The 22,734-nt window shown below is 46.9% G+C and overlaps 1 protein-coding gene across 1 annotated transcript in view; it reads right to left on the minus strand.

Annotated features, from left to right (window-relative positions):
* pdgfc (platelet derived growth factor c) overlaps nucleotides 1–22,734 on the minus strand; it is a 49,549-nt gene that overhangs the window by 11,411 nt on the left and 15,404 nt on the right. Inside the window, exons 2-3 of the mRNA XM_030114853.1 lie at nucleotides 4,648–4,840; nucleotides 775–949 (exon numbers count right to left, since the gene is read on the minus strand). Of these exons, the coding sequence (XP_029970713.1) occupies nucleotides 775–949; nucleotides 4,648–4,840 (368 nt within the window). The remainder of the gene's footprint in view (nucleotides 1–774; nucleotides 950–4,647; nucleotides 4,841–22,734) is intronic.

A 22,734-nucleotide genomic window follows, 5' to 3' on the forward strand; every position in this document is an offset into this window, starting at 1 on the left:
GGTGATTATCGTCTCCGTTACAGGAAGAGACGAGCGGAGGAGAACAACAGGAAGGGAAGAAAGTGTTTCTGCCAGGAACACGCTTCAGCATCCAGCGCCGAGCGGAATAACACGTGTATCAGAGTGAAGTGGGCTTTTGTGAGGAACGCAGTGTGTTTGATGGAACGCACAGATAGCTCCCCAAGTCTTTAATTCCGTCTTTCATTTCGGGGGCTTGAACGAATCCCTCCCAGAGGTCAGCCCGCCACTTTGTGAGTGCGAGGCCACTTATTTTCTCCATTTCAGTCCGATGCCACGCTATCAGACACCGAAACGTCTCATCCGTCACACACATCAGCCCGGAGCCTCAGACGGGGTCAGAGGTCAGGGCGCTTGTTTTTCTTGTTTCTGGATCTGTCATGGAGGGGGGACGACCGGCTTCAAGTCTTTCCTTCAGGGAGGTTTTTTTCTTTTGACTAAGTTAAGGCTTAAAACTCAGGCGCTGTGGTTTTCCCAGCCAGGTTGTCGTCTTCATGGCTCATTTTAATTAAGTTTGCACGGTGTGAGAACTGCATGTTTCTCTGTGTGCTTCTTCATCACTCAGACAAACGACAGTGCAGGTGGCAGATGTTCACCTCATTTCCCCCCGACCATGCTCCAAACCGTGGGCACACATAAGCAGAAATGGATAATTGCAAATGAAGGCGGCGTGTCGTGCAACAAGCAAATTAGCTTAATTGTGCGTTCGTGGAGAACTTTAAGACAGAGGCAGAGCAACACGCTGACGCTACGTACCGCCGGCAGCAGGGAGTAGCGGATGCAGAATCCGGGCTCGGAGGGGAAATACTCGTCGGAGACGAAGCGCACGCTGATCTGGCTGCCTTTGGAAACGAGGGTGGACGGTGCGGACTGAGAGCCGCACCAGCGGCCCAGCAGCGTCTTCTCATCCTCGATCTCCACGAAGTCGTACCTGGAGAGACGGAGAGAGCAGGAGAAGGTCACGGGGGTCAAGCTCACGTCTGCTTCGGAAGGTAACGGCTGACGACTGACTGTCGAAGCAGCTGAAGAAAGTGACAGCGGTGGCATCAGTCAAGCTTCTCTGAGCAAAAACAAGGCAGAGCGTCATTAAAAAAAACAACAAATAAATCATCAGAGGTACATTTTCCTTCTCTGTGAGGGATTCGATGGGCCCTCCATTCATCAGTTGGATTAGATAAAGAGAAATAAAGTGGAAACTGTCTGCCTGTTTACTGTGCTGCTTCATTAACCTTCAGAGTTCTGTGTCAATAATAATAAAAAGTGAGTTAAAAGCAAAACATTACCTGAAATCAAACCAAACAGAACAACTCTCCTCATAAACACGTTCCCATTAATCTAATCTGTTTTCTAGTAAATATCTACATGGAAAATGTGGAAAATGGAATTGACTCATCTAAAACAAAACAAACACGGTGAAATCCAATTCTGAAGTGGAAAAGAGACGGATTTATGATTCATGTATTCATGTGATAAAATGGAAAACATCACAACACACAGTTTTATGTCCTGAAAGTTCACTGAAACCAGGAAACGGGGGTTTTGTATCATCATAGTCCTGTCCCCATCCATCCACCCACCAATCCATCCATCCATCCATCCATCCATCCATCCATCCATCCACTGTTAAAGCCCTTTATGTGATCAGTCAAACAGAAACTACTTGTTGACTGGGACCATAACTTAAAATGATCAAACGTTAGTGAAATTTTAGCCTCTTTCTCAGTTTGTGGACAGTTCTTTTTTCTTTCTTTTAACTCCTGACTTTGCTCTGCTGCAGCAGCATGACAGTCTCTTCCATCCACACCGCCGATCGTTCACACCATCAAACGTTATGAAGTGCAGAAGCACATGGAAACGCTCCAAACGCCGCCGCCGTGCCAACGCTAACATTGACCGACCTCAGCACTTCAGACCGGAGTTCAGGAGTTCAGCCTGTATTATTTATTCGCGCGTGCGACCGGTGGCTGCCGTGCGCTCAATAAGGCCTTGTTCCCCCGACTCTTCGCAGTCTGGGATTAATCGCTCGGCCATTTGCGTCAACAGGCACGCGAACCTCTCATCCAGCGCTGCCAATTCGGATATTTGGATTTCAGGGACATTGTTTACCTTTTGCACAGACTTGACAGATTCAGTTCAAGCTGGTTTGAATAAAACAACACGAAGGGACGTGAGCGACGCTAGAAAAAAGGGATTTCTGTGATGTTGAGTAAACTGAAATGGTGGGGGCCGTCAATAGATGTATCGACTGGAAAAGCATACAGAAGGTTTGTTGTCTGACACATAAACAGATTGTTTTTGTTATGTTAGCTTCTACCTTCACTTCAAACCAAGAGTTAACCTATTCCTTCTGTCTTAGATGCTTTAAGTTTAAAATATCCGATATGTCTCTTTAAAGAAAATGAACACTTTTACTGAACACTTTATTGATGCCCTTGCAGAAAATCTGTTTCTACATCTAATCCATCCTGTTCCCAGTTAGCCTGAGCTGTAGAAGCGCTTCGCGGAAACCACTGATTTCGAAGGTCAGTTGAGTAAATGTTATATAATCACACAGTGGCGAAACACGCGCTTGCTTAACTTGTAGAAATGGCGGTTTCGTGTGTGTGTGTGTCTTCAGAAGCTCGCCTCATTCGGAGCCGTCCTTCAGACGGCTTTGACAGATGGCTCATCAATAATGCACGGCGCCCTGATCAGAACACGCCGCCATGTGTTCAGCGTCGCCATGTCGAACAGCGGTTTCTCCGATTTACAAATGCACTGACACACACACCGAAGCGCGTCCGCCGCCACAGAGACGAGGACGACGACAACAGAGACGCCGTGTGTGTGTGTGTGCGTGTGTGTGTGTGTGTGTGTGTGTGTGTGTGTGTGTGTGTGTGTGTGTGTGTGTTACAGTTAGAGCCCCTCTCAGAAGAGACGACTGTGCTTAATATTCACAGTGTTCACCTGCACACTTTCCTCCCCGTATATTACTAATGCATAAAGTAGCAGGCATGGAGATGATGCACATTAGCAACCCAAACACTGCTTCCAGAGCGGCGAGCGGTCCTGTCTGGGAGCCGTCAGGCACGACTCTGCTGCCATGCCAACCAGCTGCCTCTCCAGTCCGCCGCTCCTCCGGTGGATTCGCTAAGAACGCTTTTCATCGTCGCCACACACCAAACGGAATAGCATATGAGCGTCGGCCTCCGCCGCCGCTCTCATCCCTGCTAAAGACTCGTAGCCTCGGGCCGGCCGCCGGAGACCAGGGCGTCTGCTGCGTCCCCTCGGCCACCGGACTCGGCGTTACGGCGCCTCTGTTATGCAGTGCGTGGAAAACAAGGAGGATGAGCGGAGGCGCTTTCCGTGGGGGAATTCTGCAAATTCGCTTTGAATACATGAGAGATGAAGCCTGAGCCAGAGGCTGGCGTGTTTGTGAATGTGGGACAGAGAGAAGCCTGTGATTGCACGCCGCATTCATCTGCCTGCCTCCCCTGCCAGGAGAGCGTATCTGGGGATCCGATCAGAACCTGCCGGGCTTCGGTGGAGGGTTTGGAAAGGTTGGGAGGGGATGAAAAATGGCTGGAGGCGGAACGGGAGATGTGGCGATGACTCGCGTGACCCCGGACAGGGATGTTGTTATTGTCTTGCCCTGGTTTTTCTCCGAGGCCGCTGACGAGTGCAGTCTTGTAAAGGCAGAGGTTTGTCAATCTGCACAGCCCCCCCCCCGACGCTCCGGCAGAAACATTAACCTCATCCGTCAGCCGGCACCGGCAGGATGGCAGGTGTGCCGGGGCGCCTTAAATTACTCGCACACTGTTGTTTCGCTCTGTTTTCAGTCGACGGCCAATAAAAACAAGACACGCCGAGCGAAACGTGGAACCGGGGCAGGAATGCGGGACGGCGGCACTTTACAGAATTAAATCAGCAGCAAGTGATCCTAATTTCAGACAGACGCCTCAGCCGTCAGTGAGTTATTCCCCTGAATTACAGAGGATTATATATTCACAGCCATGTCATTTTAGAGCTTCCTGACATGTTATCTGACATCCTAAATAAGATAATGTGTCGTTGTGTGAAACATCAGCTCGCTGTTCCTCCCCTCCTCCATTAGGGGGCTCTCCAGGAGTGAGGAGTGAGGTTACCCTCCCCCAGGTCCTCTCCATCGTCCCCTGTCTGGGCTCCACCTCACAAACCAGTCTGAGGAACTGGGACTCATGTGGAGCACGCTGACCTGCGGCCCGGGATGAACCGAGCAGAAACAAGAAACCACGTTTAAACTGGAATCCTGATCATATTCACCTTTATCTGCCTCACATCTTGAAAGTCGCTCTATAAGCAGCTGGAAATATTGAGTCCGTTCAGAACGAGCTGCCACCGCGTCATCTGGGCTGAAACAAATCACTCTGGGTTTTCAATATTCACAAGCTGCCACGGCGGGCCAGAAGCAATTTCACAAATGGCCACACTCCCGCTGTAAATCTTTCAAGATGGACGGCGGTGGCGACGGGACGCGTCTCTTAACCTCCGACCGAAATGCGCGTGACATGTCAGCCGAGGGAGCAGGCGGCGAGGGGGGACACGCTGCTATTTCTAAAAACACAGATTTGTTTTATTCTTTCTCAGATCAGTTTGCGCGTGCTCTCTTACTTGCATATTCCGTCCTCGGGATCCTCCAGACCGAAGCGCTGGTCGAAGGTGAGCTGGATCTTCATGTTGCTGCTCGCCACCAGTCTCCAGACCAAGGCCGTGTTCCTGGGGTAGGTGTGAGGGAAGTCTGGGCTGTGGATCATTCCCTCTCCAGACACTGTGATCACTTTCTCCTGATGAGAGTCTTGCACCCCTACAACAGAGAAGCACACTTCAAATCAGCTGAGGGAACTGTGCATTTTAGTTTTTGTACGTAATTCTCATGTCATGTGTAATCTGTGCAGGCGACATCTGCTCTGCTCAGACTCTTTATTCCCGTTAGAAAAACAATAAAACCTGAATCTCTGCGGCTGAACGGAGCCGAGGCTGGATCCATTCAGGCAGCGCTCATCACTTTATTCTGACCACCATCCACTCTCAGTCACTTCATGAACATGTGTTAGATTTACAGTTTTTTACACTCGAGCTTCGAGGGAATCCGAATCTTTTATGATCTTCAGACTAAGTTTATGGATCAAATGGTTTTCCTGAGTCTCTGCGGCTGCAGACAGATTTTAGTGGCGTGAGAACCTGACAACACACATTTTGAGCTGCTGTAACCACGACTGTGTGGATCGCCGCTGCATGCGGATCACGTGGAGACAGGCACCCTGCTGGGTTTTTCTTCCCGTCCGTCTCGTGAACCCGCCGGTGGCCGCAGGGTTTCCTTCAGACAGGGCCCGTCACCCGGACCCCCGGGATCCGTCAGCCCTCATGCACTCCAGATGATGCTTCCACCTGAGCCTGTGGCTCCACGAGCCGATGGAAACGTCCTCTTTCCTTCATTGGGGTGAACCAACACAGCAGTGTAAACGTGGATTATTATAACCCGTGTGACAGACACAGATTTGAGCAAAACAATCAGTTAAATAAAATGTGGATTGTGGTGTAAATGTATTTTTTTTAATGTTTTTAATAATCTCAATAATTTATTTTACAATTAAAATTGCCAAACTTGTGTAATTCCTGTTCAAATATTGAGGTGAGATGAACCTCACCTCAGATTATATCATCTCACACAAACTGGGATTAGTTTTTGGTTTTAGCACATCTTTCTGCATTCTTCGGGTTTATTAATCTAATAAACAGATACATTCATCATAAATCTTCACTCTCTGGAGGAAAAGCATTTCACCTGTGTTTAAACTATTTAATGAAACGGTGCAGTCAGTACCTCTGCCTCCCTGTAGGGGGCAGTGATGAGCAAACAGCGTTATCTGTTTCACTAATAATCTAATAATGCAAGGCAATAACAAATCAACCCTTTGAGCAAACACTGAAAGATAAAATCATTAACTTTAAACATGACTCAATGAATTTTGAATCATATTTTCTAATCTACATGAACAAAACTCCACATTTAAAAGACGTCTTGATGTTAAGTTAAGAAGGACTTTGAGCAATATGAATGGTAGCATTGTATGAAGGCGGTGTGGAGAGAGGAGCTGTGGAAAACAATCAGTAACCAGAGAGTAAAGCAGCTGGTTAATGACAAACTGCAGCTCCTCTTGAGGCTGAATGTGAGTCAGAGTCAGTGTGTGTTGACATCAGGGCCGCCGAGGTGAGCTTCAGCGCCGAGTCCGGCGTGACGGACATCGACAAAACACTCCGCAAAGAGCCGTGTGCGGCGTGACAGCTCGCCGGGTTGAGTTAGAAATGCTCCTGGAGGAACACACCAACACAGACAGCACCATGAGCAGAGGAAACGGACACACCGCTCCATTTGGACGAGACGGACACAAACACACCCCAATGCATTGTTTTATTTTTTTATTTTTTTCCGGAAAAGAAAAATTATGTCTGTTTCCATGGAAACTGTAGAAACAAAAACGGTGTCATTTTCATGTTGGTCCACTAGTGGGCGCTCTGGGTTGTTTTTGTAGTGAACACACACACACACACACACACACAGAGTGTGGCCTGCACTGTTCCTGTGACGTGCAGCGGCGAGCCGGGTCGGGCTGGACCCGCCGTGGAGCCGCGAGCTGAATGCAATCGATACTATTCTCCTCATGTGACTCCTGGTATGGACCCATCGGAGACGTCTCACAAGACGTCAGGACGCTGCAGCCGCCGCTCTGAGCTCACCACAGACCAGCGGTGGCAAACATAAGGCCTGTGGGCCAAAACCAGCCCATTGTTTTAATTTACAGGTCCTTATGGCTCGGTTCTGCCTCACAGCCTTTCTCTCAGAGTTCACACTGTCCTTTGGGTTTGCCCTCCAGTTTACGCCCACAGTCCACATCCCACAGTCCACTGCAGCCGTGTAAACTGCTGGAATTACACTGTTAGACTTCCAAACAAAACGGATTTGGAGGATTGACCCACTAAACATAGGATCCACTCTGGTGTGCTCAGTGAGGTTAAAATTCAAAAGAATTAGAAGATAACTGCCAAAGCAAACAAAATGTAACAGAAGTCAATAAAATTCCACAGATCTGAAGTGATTATTGACTATTTTCCCTCATTAATCAGCCGTCCACACAACAGGCGGTTTAATGACGCTGTCAGTGGAGTTGAACATTCTGAGATACGGTTATCAGCCTCAACACGCCGTGTTGAACTCCGGATGATCGCCGTAATACATTCATCTCATCCCCAGCTCCTCTCTAATGCGTCTAAACTGTATTTATTTTCGTCCCGCTGATGAACAGCGAGCATTCGCCAGCAGAACGCCATCCATCTCGGCGTCGGAGGGACCAGCGGGGGTTTAGCGCGCTCCGGAGACGGAGCGTGCCGCTGGAACTTTGTTAGTTCATTAAACGGATGAGTAACAATTTCCCCGGCGCAATACGGACAAATTTATGCCTGAAACACATTTTGAGCTTAATTACTCTTTACTTTGCCATAAATTTGACTCGAGGATGTGATTCATGCCCGGCGGCCCGCGCCGCTCTGAGGCCATTCGCTCGTAATAGAAACAAAAACACAGACGTGTTCGGTCCGCGTTTGGCCTGGTTAACGTCAAATAACAGCAACGCCACGTCTCTGAGCGTCGGTCCAAACACAACAAGTCCGTCTGAAGGTGCGGTCACTGCGAGCGAGGGACGCTGAGAAGATCCCCGTCCCAAACCTGTTCAAATGTGCGTCAGTGGAGCTCCCGCCGCCTGCACCGACCCAGAACAGCGAAAAGCTTCAAAAACCCAACAAACCATCATTATTAAACATCACAGATAAAACTCTGACGCTTTGACGGGAGTCTGGAGGCGAGCCAGGTGGGAAACAGAGTGAATGACAAGAAAAACAGAGAACAAGCGTGACTGGTGAATGAACGGGCTCTTTCATAACCCGGCGGAGGGTTTGGCCTCGAGAACAAACGGCTGCCGCCTTCTGCCGGCGCACCGCGGCTCGCCCAACAGGTGGGAGGGCTGGCGGGTTCGTAAGAGTGGATAAGAGTTTCATATGTGTTCATGAAAGTAATGCTTTAGCAGTGAATGCTTCGTGTTTTCACATGAGATAATAAAGAAAGCAAAACCTGCCTGCTCTGTTAGACTGAGACGCAGTGAGATTTACAGGCTTCGTGTCCTTCACGCTGGCTCAGGAGGAAACAAGCGCAGAGCTTTAATGCCATTAAAGCGCCGCCGTCCATCACGGTGACGTGTTTTTAATTAAAACCCTATTACCGTGCACTCCAACATGCACGCTCGTAAAGTACAGTCACAAATAACGTGGCAGTCTCAAATATGTGAGCGTCTCATTCGCCACATGTCCGTTACAGTGTCATAACCGGAGTCCCTGGGAAAATCTATGAAGTGACTGAAGCGACGGTGATTAAGGAGGAAGTGAAAGGAAAATCCAAGGTGCCTGTTAAAGAGGAGGAGAAGAAAGAAGGGCTTTGACGTGAAGTCCTGATGAAAAGGTGTTCTGAAGAGCTTCATGGATGAAATCATCCTTAATCCAGAGAGTCTGCTGATGCCCGTCCTAATCCTCACACACTCATCATGGGTAATCGCAGTGAAGAGATGAAGAGTGTGTTTGCATTCCTCTTTGTGAACGAGTTCAACTCTTTTGTTTCTCTGAATCGAAGCGGGATCAAACCTCAGCTTGACAAAAGCGCCGCAGCCTCTTCAGTCTCGGTTTCCAGTGCGATGCAGAGCGCTGCCGGCCGCGGGGTCGCCGGTGTGACGCTGACTGGAGGATGACCCCCGGCTCAGGGTTAACCGCTGTCCTCCAGTGATCACAGGCCGGGTCCCCCGGAGTGAATTAGCTCAAACATGACTTTTCCTTGACCTACTTCTTCCCTGGGCGAGCGCGGCGGAGCCGGCTATTAGGGGAGGAAGTGACTCTGAGTAAACAGGAGTCGGCACAGAGCAGCCATTGTGCTTTGTTCACACTTTGGTGGCTGAAGGATTCGTGCTGTTAAACATTAAACCGGACCGCCGCGGCCCCGGTGGCGGCCGGCCGCCGTCAGCGCTTCCTCCAGGAGAAGCAGCCGGCTGGGTAAAGCTAAGCTAACGCTAAGATCCTGCTAAACATTGTTTCGGAGCTGCAGAGGAGACGGGATCGCGTTAATGATTATTTGCAGACGTGATTCACGCCGCCGTCAGGAGGGCGGATCTGGATCAGGATCAAAGGAGATGTGAGAAGTTCATTTGTAGTGAAACAGTAACAACAGTGAGTGTGTGAGGAGGACACACACACACACACACACACACACACACACACACACACACACACACACACACACACACACACACACACACATCTGTCACCAAAACCTGCAGACATGACAGCAAAGCTCGGCTTTAGAACTGTGACACTGAAGTACATTAAAACTGTTATTCCAGTGTGATCATTAAACGCCTTTATTTCACCAAGATGGATTGTTATTACGGTGACTGTCAACTCGAAAACTACCAAGTCCAGGAGGATCTAGACAGGAACCAGGACCAGGACCAGGACCAGGACCAGGACCAGGACCAGGAGAATCCGGACTCGTATTCATGACACTCTGGAGGAAAACACTGTCCATCTCTTATTGTCACGTGTGCAAAGCTATTCACTCTGGCCGCAGAGCAGAGGCACATTAGGAGGGTTTCAGAAAAGTGGCGTTTTCCCTGCGTTTCCATGGAGATGAAGTCAGAGCATTTTCAAAAAGTTCCACCTTAGAAATTGTTCTCAAAAAGCTACATCTTGACTGTGACTCTGAGGACTGTTTACACTCTTTGTGAATCCACTTGAAACTCTCTGAAAATGTACATCTCCATGAAGTATTAATAGTATGTATTAAAGAAAATCAGAATGAAGCACCCTGGGAAGATAAACAGAACACCACATACACACACACACACACACACACACACACACACACACACACCACATACCAAAGTTCCCTCCACATCATATCCAGGTGATTTATTGAAGTTGCATCGCTTTGAGCAGAGATTATGGGACAATGTGCTCTTTGTTGGGAATCTTCTCATAAAATCATTTACTTTGGCTTCATCTTCTCTCATAATAAACTGACAGCGTCTCATTAAATTAATCCTCCCGGCTCTGGAGCGTCTTCGGCGGTTATTCCGCGCCGCGTCGTGGCATGGCTCTGGTTTTCTGCGCCACATATTGTAAACAGTGGTTTTAATTGGTGGTATGAGAGCGAACTGGCGCGGGAGGCTCGCAGTAAATCTCTCCAGGTTTGCCAACATTTTCCCACACAATGGGCCGATCTGAGCCGGGCGCCGTGTTCCCACACGCATCAGGACTAACCGCTCACGACAGCCCTTTCCTGTGTGGTAATCGACAGCTGGGTCACCGTGACACTAAACCCAAATAGTCTTTACTCCGGCCGGCCGTCACCTGCTGGTCCGAACCAGCCGGAGCCCCCGAGCGGCGGCAGCCTCGACGAAACCGTACCCCACAAACAGCTCCCTTCCTTAACGCGCACGAGTGTTTTGGGCCTCCGCGCAATCGCTGCGGCATCTGCTGGGTATTCAGACGGTGCAGCGGTGACTGCAGGTGCAGTGGATCCCAGCCCTGCTCAGGATGTTTACTGCTTCGGGGTTTACAGTCCGAGATCTGAGCCCCGCCGCGGCAGAGACTCATCTGGGCTGTAACGGGTTAATCCGCCGACATTCACAAAGGTCCCGATGCTCTGGGTAAAATCTGAACACACACACACACACGCAGATTATCCAGCTGCTGCAGAATCTGCAGTCTGACATGTGGGTCTGGAGTTTCACCCAGTGAGGAACTCAGCAGCACGTTATGACATGAAAAAGCATTTTCATGGATTCATTAGCCTCGGCACGCTTTACATGACCAGGCACAATCACACACACACACACACACACACACACACACACACACACACACACACACACACACCAGTGGAGCCGGCTTTGACATTGGAAGAAGGTAAAAGGGATTGAACAGCCTCCAACACAACAGCAACAATCATCTGCAAGCTTCAACAGTCTCAGAAACCTTCATCATCACCTGTTTACACACACACACACACACACACACACACACACACACACACACCCCACAGGGTTCGGTCTGGCCCGGGGAGTGTGTGAGGTTTGGTAGAGACGGGACTTAACATCCATCCATCACCTGTTGTGCCGTGCAGCTTCTCTGAACCAGGGACCGACTGTGAGCTGGAGCTGAATTAAAGGTGACAGGCGGAGCAGTGTTCTTACACACAGAGGAATAACAGCGTTATTTACATCCTCCTCCGGTGCCTTCAGGTAATGAAATAATGAAGCAAAGTGAGAAATGAAGCCATTTTTCCAGGAGATATTTACACACAGGATGAAAGTCTCTTGTAGCTTTTTGTATCTGCAGATTGTTGTGTTGTTTTGTTCTGATGGTCACATTATGTTGTGTTGTTTTAGAATCTAGATGCTCACATGTGTGGGAACAGCTGCAAACGTCACTTAAAAACCATCCCAGCTCCACTTACTGTCTAATAAGACAGGCGGAAAAACATCAGTAATGATAATAAAGTGAATATGGAGCTGATTCAAACACCAAACGCTCGAACACTTCATCATCTGCATTCATGCATTTCAGGACTTTCAGTCCAGAAAATCTGCTTTCCTGATGATAATGATTATAGGAGGCCTGCAAGATGCAGCAGGGACAATAGAAACACTGTCCCTTACATAAATAAATAAATAAATAAATAAATAAATAAATAAATAAATAAATAAACACGAAAAGTTTTAATTCTGCTTAAAACAAATTTCAAATTCTTTTAATTAAAAATGAAGATAAAAAATGTAATTAAGTCCAATTAAAAAATAAATAACAATAAAAAATAAACATTTAATTGAATAAAAAAATTAAGAAATCCAATTAAATTAAACTAAAAACAAAATAAATCAATTAAATTAAATGGCGGGTTCCAAACTTCCCTCTAAAACAATTCAACAGCTTCTGGCTCTTCGCAGAGTTTTCATGTTAAAACGATGAAAAAGATCAGAGGAACACACTGACGGATTTACAGAGTTCAGTTTCTTCAGGTTCACTCTTCAAACCTCTTCAGCATCCAGTCCTGTCATCACCAAGACGACACCAATGACCCTTCATGGGATTTTAAGGGAAGAGGTCAAAGGTCAAGGGAGAATGTAATCAGTCCCAGAGCTGAAAGAGGTTTTTTTTTCTGGGGCCATAACTTAATACTTTAGCACTTTACTGATCCCCGCCGTGCAGTGAAACGCTGCACGCCGCTGCAGCTCCGGCGGGGCAGAAACACCTCCAGGGGGCAGATCGGCCGTCTGACTTTAACGGTGGTCCGCCTTCGACCTGGAGGTCGAGCCCGGCGGGGAGAGACGGACTGACGGGGAGAAGGCGAGGCAGCTGCTGACACCTGCTGCAGAGGCAAAGAGAAACATCTGCAGACGGGATCAGATGAGTCCACCTGATACCACCGAGTACCAGCAATGTGTGTGTGTGTGTGTGTGTGTGTGTGTGTGTGTGTTTACTGCACTGTGCAAACTTTAAACCACCGGGAGAAAAATCATCGACGTGTTGCTGGTGGGACAAAGTTAAACATCAATCCTGCTCCTCGGTAGCTGAACAGCAGTTAAGATGCAAAGCTGGGTTAATTCTCCCAGAAAACCGCGGCTTGCTGGGCAACAGGACGGAGCCCGGAGCGGATGGAAGCCTTAACCTCCGTGACGGCGGTGAAACGTGTCCCCGACGCCACGCAGAAAGTGTGTTATCTGAGAAACGATTACACGTGGAGATAAGGCGTCCAGAGCCACAGCTGCAGGCTGGCAGCAGCAGTCCAGGCACGGCAGTGTGTGAGCGCACACACACACACACACACACACACACACACACACACACACACACACACACACACACACAGAGCCTGGACTCAGATTACAATGCCTCCCCGCCCCTCGATGATTCCTCAGAGCCTCTAATTAGTGCACACACTTGTGTTCGGCATTCGGAAAAAGCGAGATTGAGTGTCGCTCTTTTCACTCCGGCCGGCTATTTGCGTTGACCCCCTGGAATCTGGCGTCTGAGCCCCTGAGCCCGGATTTAGACGTGTTATCGCCACCCACAACACTCGTGAAGGAGAATAAACCCCTCCGAGTTCTGCTTTATCAAACACTTCTTTTGTTTAAAAAACTTCTTCTTAATGCTTCACATTAAACTCAGCAAATCTTTACTGTTTGTTTTTAATAGTCATAAAGTTGCTGAAGCAAAACTTCCAAGTTGTATTTCAACGTTGTTAATTTACAATAAGTGAAGAAAATCAGCTGACCAACCAATGGCAGGTAAACAGGTGAAGAGTGATGACGTTATATTAAAAGTAAGTATTGTCCTGGATATGTGAATACCAGGGAATTCTTGTCTGATCAGTTTGACCCCTCACTGGATTACTTTTTACTGAAATAGTTTTGAGAAGACAATGTTCCCCGCTCTTGTTTATGAAAAGCTTTTTAGGCCAAAAACTGAACAAAATCACACTTTTAAATTTACGGCTGATTACATCCTTTCAGTTCTGTTTTAGTTTCACTTTCACTTGAAATAAATATGGTTTAAAACATAAATTTTGTCTGTAAACATTTAAATGCATGTATGAGAGGGTGAACAGAAGTCAGACTGTGGTAAAACAGAATAAAATGTCATTTCTTACTCGGCTTTGAAAGATGTCACGTACTGTAATGACAGTTTGCGTAACGAGGCCTCAGACGAACCGAGGAAAGGTGACAGACAATCAGCCGGCGTTTGAATCCAAAGGTTAAAGCAGAAAAAACATAATCGGTTGACTCTCCCTGAAAAAAAAAAAATCAATAAGAGGAGGTTTCGGGGAGAGACTGACGTGATGTGGAGTGAAGAGGCTGCGAAGTGTTTGTCGGCTTTAACCTCCCCTCCTGGCCGGAAACCAGGCGCTGACAGATGAACCTCGTCTTTTTCAGACTCCTCCTGCCAGCTGTGGACGGAGGGACGGAGGGACGGAGGGAAAGAGGGGCGGCTTTGTAGTCACATCTGTGAGTCGTACAGCTGGATGTTCGGAGAAAATTACAGTTTGATGTGTGGCGAGCCAGATTGGAGGACAGCTTTGCCAGAGCAGCTCCAGACGCGGTAATTAAGACTGATCAAAGATGGAGATTCTGTAAGCGGCGAGGACGGGGGGACCGAGGGCCGATCGGCCGTCCTCTGTCAAACACTCAGCCGGCAGGAAGCCAATTACGTGTTGGACCGGCGATTAATCTGGAGTTTCTGAGGAGGTTTCACCTCGGAGAGCAGCCAGCGTTCACACCTTTTCCTCCCATTGTCCCGCCGCCTGGGTGTAAATAGAGGAAAAAGCCAGTGATGCCAAGCATTCACCGCTTTTCCAAAGCATGAGACTAATCCTGGATCCAATAAATCACAGCTTAAACACAGAAAAGAACGGGAACCTGAACATCAAAATACTCACAGAACTGTGATTAAGTAGTCGTTGGACTTTTCAGGTGCTGTTATTGACAAGTTGGACTTTTTTTTAAGTCATCTGACTGGTCATAATCATCTAAATATACTGGTGGATACCATCTTTGGCCACTAGAGGTCGCCATATGACGACAGAAAGTTGCTACAAAGATGAGATGTTTTGAGTGATTGAAAAGAAATTGCAAACACATGAAAATTCAACATTAAAAAACCGCTAAACCAAACATACGTAACCACTTCCTGCCTGAGGAGCATTGATAATGGGAGGTGGAATATCGACACTGTATCGTTTTTACAAAATGTGGATAGTTTTGCACAGTAGCAGTAATGATGTTGAAATGTGGATCAGGAAACAGAAAGAGAGCATCAGAGACTTGTGAGAGACTGGAGAAAAGAAAGAGGGTTAGTTCAAAGAAGGTTCTCGAGCATGATGATGGATTATCAATACTTAAATACACTCAACATAATTATGTTTTTTTTCCTCTTCATACCAAAGTGAAGACAGTTGGTCATTTAATCAGGAAAAAAACAGGACCGAATTCAACAATTTTCCTGATAATCTACACAATTACACTTTAAAACCATCATATCACTGACTACATTATTATTATTATTATTATTATTATTATTATTATTATTATTACAATTACACTTTAAAACCATCATATCACTGAATACATCTGAAATTCAAATTCACAGTTTGATTTATTTCAGTTAGTATTTACTTGCTGGGTTTGTATAAAGCTGCATCTGTGATTTCTGTAAACTTTGAAAGCTGCAGAGAGGAAGTCCATTAAGAAATCAGTTTCTCCTGTTTAAACAGAAATGTGTGTTGTTCTCATCTGTAAATGTGTCGTAGCTCCTTGCATTTCATTTTATATTTATGCACTCAATTAAATTTGCATGAAGATTTTAAAAGTTGTATTTTTCCCTTTTCTGCCCTCAGGTGCAGCACCGATATTTCTGGAAACACTTTGAGTAGTGTGTGTAGTTTCACCTCTGAGTTTTTGTATTTCTTGTGTGTTTCGTGTGACCTGCAGCGCTTGGGGGTCTCTTGCTGTTTTCACACACAGATTGATTCTCTCGGAGTCTCGCCCTGCATCTCTTTACCGGCAGCCCCGACAACCTCTCTGCCCGGCCGTCGGGAGAAGAGGGACTGCCGTCTGAACCCGGCGTAATGAAAGCGTCTTCCTTTCCACCTCTGCTCGCCGAGGGGACGCTCGCTCGGCGCCGCTGCTCCTTTCCAGAAACATCCCAGCCTGTTGCTCTCCGGCTCTGACAAATTGGTCGGAAAGAGCCGAAGAAACCTCGCAGCATTCAGAAGATCCCCTGGAAATCTGCTTTTGTCTCCAAGTTTCAGGGAACAATGACAGCAACCCCCCCCCCCCCCCCCCCCCCCCCCCCCCGAGGGGGACCCTGGGAGGGGGGGGGGCTGGCTCTGCTGAACCCAGCAAGTCGCTACCTGGATCTGCAGAGTCGACACGAGCAGCAATTTGAGGATTAGAAAATGGAAAAATGGGTGTTTGTGAAGAGAAAAGGTCTGCAGGCTGCGGGGTAATTCCCACCCCGGCGGGCAGCTGTCTGCTCATTCAGAGGTTTTCTAAGGATCACCGTGACAAGGCCGCTTCAAAAAACACACTCCAGAGCGGGAACGCGAGGTCACAGGCAGCAATAAGCTGGAACACAAAGCTTCTCTTCAACTGCGGCGCTTCGCTTGTTGATTCTGCCTTTTAGAGTTCGATGATCCACGTCAATGTAGGTGATTTAAAAACCGCCGCAGAAGGACTTCTGTGACTTTTATACCTTCAACAGCTTGTTGCTTTCACTTATTTTACCGTTTAAAATCATGACTCAAATAAAAGGTGCAAGAATGGGCAAAAGTCATATCAGTCAATAACTGCAACAAATCAATCAATCAATGTAGGCTTGAAAATGCATCTCAGTATTTCTGTATCGCAGGAGCTGTATCTTTAATCCAACACACACACACACACACACACACAGACAAACACACAAACGCACACACACACACACACAGGCCTCATTTACGTATTTTAACTGACAAACAGATCGTCTGAATTTCCATTTTAGAAACCTTTTGAGTTTCCATGCCAACATTTTGACAATGATTTCCGTTTCCATGGCAACATTTCCTAGCACACCAGACCACCAGTCAGCGCCGATGATTGTTTTTGTCATGAAACGACACACACACGCTGCAGAGAACGAAACCTCACACTGTGGGAGGAACCAGCCTGCAGAGGGAGAACATGCAGACTCCCCCAGCCGGGACTCAAACCGGGCGCCCTCGCAGCGCCGCGCATCCCGCTCGTTCCCCCGCTGGCTGAGGTCCTGGACCGCGTCCAGATTTTCGGATTTGTTTTCGGCAGACTAATCAGAAACAGAAGGAGCGAATCAGAGTTCAGGTGCGGCTAATAACCAAGACATCAAACCGCATTCCTGAGCCACGCTGAACAAAGTGGAGCCCGGCAAAACGCAGCTGTACACAGCTTTTCCAAGGTCTCACACACACACACACACACACACACACACACACACACACACACACACACACATTTTCAGATCTGTGTAAAAGCATGACTCGCCTGCTCACGCCGGTGTCTGCTCCTCCACGTTTGTTTTAATCACGCTCACAGAACGAGCGTCTCACTGTGATCGATGAGGTGGAAATGAGAAAAACAACATCGCCTGATGCTAAACCGAGCATCCGTCATCTTTATCCGGGTTCAGGCCAAGGAGATGAAGGACAGTCACATCAGTTACACACACCTTCCTCTTCCTCACTTTCATCTTCGTTCAGTTTCCTGAGGATCACGTTGTGAAACTCTGTCTTCTCTCTTTCTGACTGAACTTCCTCACACTGCGGCATGTTTCATCTCCGCTCCATCAGTTTCCCCTTCATGCACAGGGAGAACATGCAAACTCAGTCTTCACATCTGCCGACGACACACCGATATTATAGAAACAGTCTCTGTCACAGAATCCATCTACCAGCTCTGCTACTTACATCAAGGGTGTCAAACATGAGGTTCGGCCCAACAACCCAAGAACATTTGGACGTTTCACTGTATTTTGCAACAGAAGGTTTCACTTAAATTGGCTTTATGCTGGGATTGGAGTCATTCTCTGCAGTACTTCCTGTTTTATTTTTGAAAATTTTAACTTATACTCTGTGCCACAACAAAGAAAAGTCCGGACTACACTGGAAGAAATTGTGTTTGACGCTTGTAACACACACACACACACACACACACACACACACACACACACACACACACACACACACACAAAGAAGGCACCATTGGGTGATAATGGAAAAGCTCTGTGTGTGTCTCAGCTTGATTTTCTCATTTGTATAATGGTTATTTAGAAATGACAAATAAATGGAAAGTCTAAGCAGCCTCTCACTTAGCAGCTAATTAGCCGGTTTAATAGGCTGCACAGATCATTGAGCACATGAATGTCCACCAAAAAAAACCCCTCCGCTGACTCTTATTGACCAGAAACAAAAAAAAAACCTTCCATCATTTGTTTCCATTTCCCTCCAAAAATAACCTCAGAGAAGCATAAATAAGGTGTGAAATTAGACTCTCTTCCTCTAACATCCTGATTTTGCTAACCTTGGAAAACAATCATGAAGGTGCATTTAAGGAAGAACAGCTGTGTAATTACCTCCTGAGATAAATGGCTGCAAAACAGATGCTTTTTTTCCCCTCCAGGGACTCTGAATACTTCAATTCTTTCTGCTCAACATTCACACTTTCATCGTACATTCAACTGGTTGCAGAGCCGCTGTCTCACTCGTGAAGCCGTCGGTTCATTGGTCAGTATTTCCCTAAACTCCTGCTGGTCTGTGGAAAAACATTCCAGAATCCCGTTCCAGCTGACTCCAGTCACGGAGAACGACGACATTAAAGTGACTCATGAGATGATTTCAAAAGCGGCGGAGGAATAATATCAGTTTTAAACCCTGACGATGTTTGAAATTTACTCAAATTTCTGACAAGACGTTATAAACACACTGCGGAGTATGATTGCAATACAATCTGTTTCCATGAAGACGAAGTCACAGTTTCCCCTTCGGGGGCCGTTTTTTTTTTTTAAAAGTTGTCTTTTCAGTGACTTAAATATAGCCGCAGTTTATGTTATTGAATTTTTCATTTAAAGCTCACTTATTGTTTTGAAATCATCTAGAAGATATTAACTTTCATTTTCCACATTAAAAGTGTTTTTCAAGGATTCTGAAGACTTATTATCATTCCTTTGCCGTGTAGCAGATACTCCTGAAACAATCGGATTTGGAACGTAAAGCATGAAATCGAAGGCAGATTTTTAATTTTCCCAACGCGCCGTGAAGAGAAGTCCCGGCAGCGGCAGGCTGCTGAAAACCATCTCATGTTCTCAGTGGGAGAGGCAAACACGTCCCCAGAAAATCCATCCACCCGCCTGCAGCCTCCACCGCGCCTGTCGACGGGCGCGAAGAAGACGAAGTGGCCGGAAGCCGCCGGCTGTCAGGACAGAAGACAGCGTTCTGAAAGACAAACAGTGTCTTGACCTGGCTCATTAGGTTCCGGCCCGTTTTCTGTAAAAGCCCTAATTAGAGGCAGAACAGATGTAAGATGTGAGGAGGGGGGGTGGCTCCTCCTCCAACCGGTCCTCAACCTGTCGCTCTGCCGGCGTTCTTCATTCAGCGCACGTCCTTCAAGCTGTTATCACACCATCCTCCCCGCGAAGAGGGAAATAGAGTGTAAAAGTGTTCCCCGCGACTTCAAAGTGCCTCCGGAGAACAGCCGGCACACCTTCACTGTTTACCCACTCCATCCGTACAGACGCTGCCTGACCCCGCATGCTGCCGCTGCACCGAGAGGGCGACCGGGGGGGGGGGGCTGAATGGAGTGGATCGCAGCTATCAGAGGGCGAAAGACGGTGAAATCACAAAAACACACACTCCCATCTGCATCTGATTTAAAGTTACAGAAAATGTGAAAAAAAAAAGAAAAAAAGAAAATCCTCCAAGCTTGGAGGAACATGCAGACTCACTGAAACCAAGGCTGGGAATCAAACTCAGGTCATTTTAACCGTGAGGTGATACGTAAGTAAATGTAGGGTTTTCATTTTCTCTGGATCTGCACGGATATGACTCTCCTCCTTCCTGTCTTGACTCCGGCCCATCAAGAAAACATATTTTTAAAATTATTTTCTTAAGCGCAGTGACTCAGCAGAAGACTGAGACGTGAGCTGAGATGCCATGAAATCTAACAAACGAGCATGAGCCTCAAGGCCATGCTGTCAGGCTGAGTTTGTCAGAAAAATACCCATAATGCTAAAGCTTTTTGGACGTTTCACTGTATTTTGCATCAATAAAATGTACTTTATGTTGAAACTGTCATCATTTTCAATCGGAATTGTTTGGTTTTTGTGAAAATATTGACATTTCCATCAGCTATACTCAGTTCAGCTTTAAATTTAAAGTTTGTCATGGCTTTTTTTTACTGCTCAAGATGAAACCAAGCTGTTTGTGTCCGATGAACTAGAATGAGTTTGACTCTCCTGATCTGGACAGACGACATTCTGAACAACAGTGCTGATCAAAGATTTCTAACTCTCATTAACTGAGGACTTTTCAAACAGTTTGAGGATTTATATCCTCTCTGTCTGGGAATCAATGGACGTCTTGTCCCAGTGGACAGTCTGACTGGTCACAGATCAGTCCGATATGTTTACATCCCATCTGTTATCAGTCTGAGCAGACTGACACACCTCAGTGCACAGCAGCTGTGATTAAGCGTATAAACCACACATGTGCTTTTTCCTGCTCCGACATGTAAAGTGTCTGGAGAGAGAAACGCCACACACACACACACACACACACACACACACACACACACACACACACCCTCCAGGACTGGATTTTCATCTGTGTGTTCACAATGTAAGAATTAAAGGTGCATAGCTTCAAACTCCATAAACCTGATTTAATTTATGACTGCACACTATGGCTGCAATACATAGTTCTTCTATTAAAAAGCCACACATTCACAGAGAGAACATGCAAACTCCACAGAAAAGCCTCAAAGCCAGATTCAAACCGCGTAAAGAGAAAACTCCTCTCTGAACTCACTGAGACACTACAAACAGAGCTTCTGCTTTTTCAGCAGATTTCAATAAAAGAAAAAAAAAACATAAATATGAGTAATAAGTGAGCATCCCTGAAAAAACAGCAGTTTGAATGAATAACATGCTCTGTTCCAGTAAATCCCTCCGCGCTGCCAAAGCCCCGCGTTTCTCCCTGCTCCGTCCAAGGACAGCTGCTTCTCATTCTGCTACAAAGTGATGGACTGTGAGTGTATCAGGTTTGTCACGAGCTTCTTCAGTACACTGCGGAGAAGGCACAGAGAGGGGATTTCAACCGACACCCGGGCCACTTCCACAGAAATACGACCCTGAAGCTCATCGGACGAACCCATTTAAAGGCCACGCTCACACTCCGCCTCACTCCGCCTCACTCCGACCCGTCACCTCTGGCCCAGGTCCAGACTGACGTGTTGAAGATGGGGATGAACGGCTGCTGGGATTCTGACTCAGCTCACTGGGCTGCAGAGGCCGGAGGTCATCCCTCTGTCTGTCACTGACACACACCTGACGGAGGAGGTCCAACCCAAAGGTAAGGATCATTATCATTAAGAGTGATACTAGTATATCGATACCGTTTATTGATCTGGTACTTAGTCGTTTTTTTTTCTAAGTATAGACAAATAAATGTTGAGGACCACTGTTCAAATCCCCATTCAAAGAACCGTCCCTGTCAGAGCTCAGGGATCCTCCAGGATTTCAAAATGTTATCCTGGAGCTAGTTTAGTACCGGGACTCAGTATCCAGTGGGTACCACCCATCTCTACCCACGATGCAGTGTTTGTTTCAGAAAAAAGTCCAATTTTGAAAAAGATGCCCGTTTACATGGAAATGGCAGAAACCCTGAAAATGATGCAGTTTTCATGTTTGGCCACTAGTGGGTGCTGCTGTTAGTGTTTGGAATGAAACCACAAAGTGCACAGAGATCAACACATTCTTAATATTAAGTTTTGGCCTGATGAGTCAGAGCACTGCCAAGCAGCTGCATAGCTGTCGTTAAAACGTTTCACCTTCGGTGGTGCATTAAAGTGTAACCGGCTGGTTAGTGGTGATGCCTCACAGCTGTGGCAGGAACCAACGACCAGCTGGGTTGTGTTGGGGGAGGGAATAAATTCGGCGAGCGCACGCTTCCTCCCCCTTGGCACTTCTCTGTGGGAGCAGGTATGTGGCACAGGCTCTGGCTCTGGCTCGGCGTTGGCATATATTAATATTTTCTATTTTGTTTCTTTTTAGGTTCCAGTGTGCGGGTCGGGGCAGCCGAGTTGCCTCTGTTGCCTTGTTTTGTCTTGTTTTATTTTGTTTTTCTTTTTTGTTTATTGCCCTTTTTTTCCTTTCTTCTGTTTCTTTCGACTCTGCCCAGCTGGGTCAGTGCGTTAGCTGGTTGGACTGTTAGGTTGATTTAATTTGGTCTTGGTTGTCTTCTTGGTGTGATTCATTGTAGGAAACACCAGGCAAGGCTCAGGAACAGACCTGGGGGGTGTGCGTTGCTCAGCCGCGTTTTAATCAAGTTGTGTGTCGTTGTTTCTCACCATATTTATCTTTAAGGTGGCGAATATTGTCTGGTCCTGTGTCCACTGGAGTAATAATAAAGTATGTATTTTTTACCCTCTACATAACTGCCTCGACTTCCATTTCTGAGCTGTTCTGCATTTCTCTCGGTTACACTTTTGGCGTTGTCGGCAGGATCAGCTCACAATTAGAGGCGTGTGGAGTTTTATTTAGTGTTTGTGGACGTGTGGTATTTTACGGTTGCACTGTTTGTGGTTCCGAGCAAGCAGTTGTAAGCAGAGCATAGTATAGGTAGTTTTTTTCTTTTCTCGTGTTTTTTTCTCTTTCTCTCTTTTTTTCTTCATTTTTTTTTTTTTTTTTCTATCAAACAAGGCAACAGTTGGCGCAGCGTGGGACTTGCTGCTGGTCCTGGGTGGCTGCTGACTGAAAACCTGGGTGGCTGCTGCTGAGTTGTTCCACGACCATGGCGGAGGAGCTGCAGGACCTCAGAGA

Source organism: Salarias fasciatus, chromosome 2 (genome assembly GCF_902148845.1).
Source record: "Salarias fasciatus chromosome 2, fSalaFa1.1, whole genome shotgun sequence".
In the NCBI taxonomy this organism is placed as follows: domain Eukaryota; kingdom Metazoa; phylum Chordata; class Actinopteri; order Blenniiformes; family Blenniidae; genus Salarias; species Salarias fasciatus.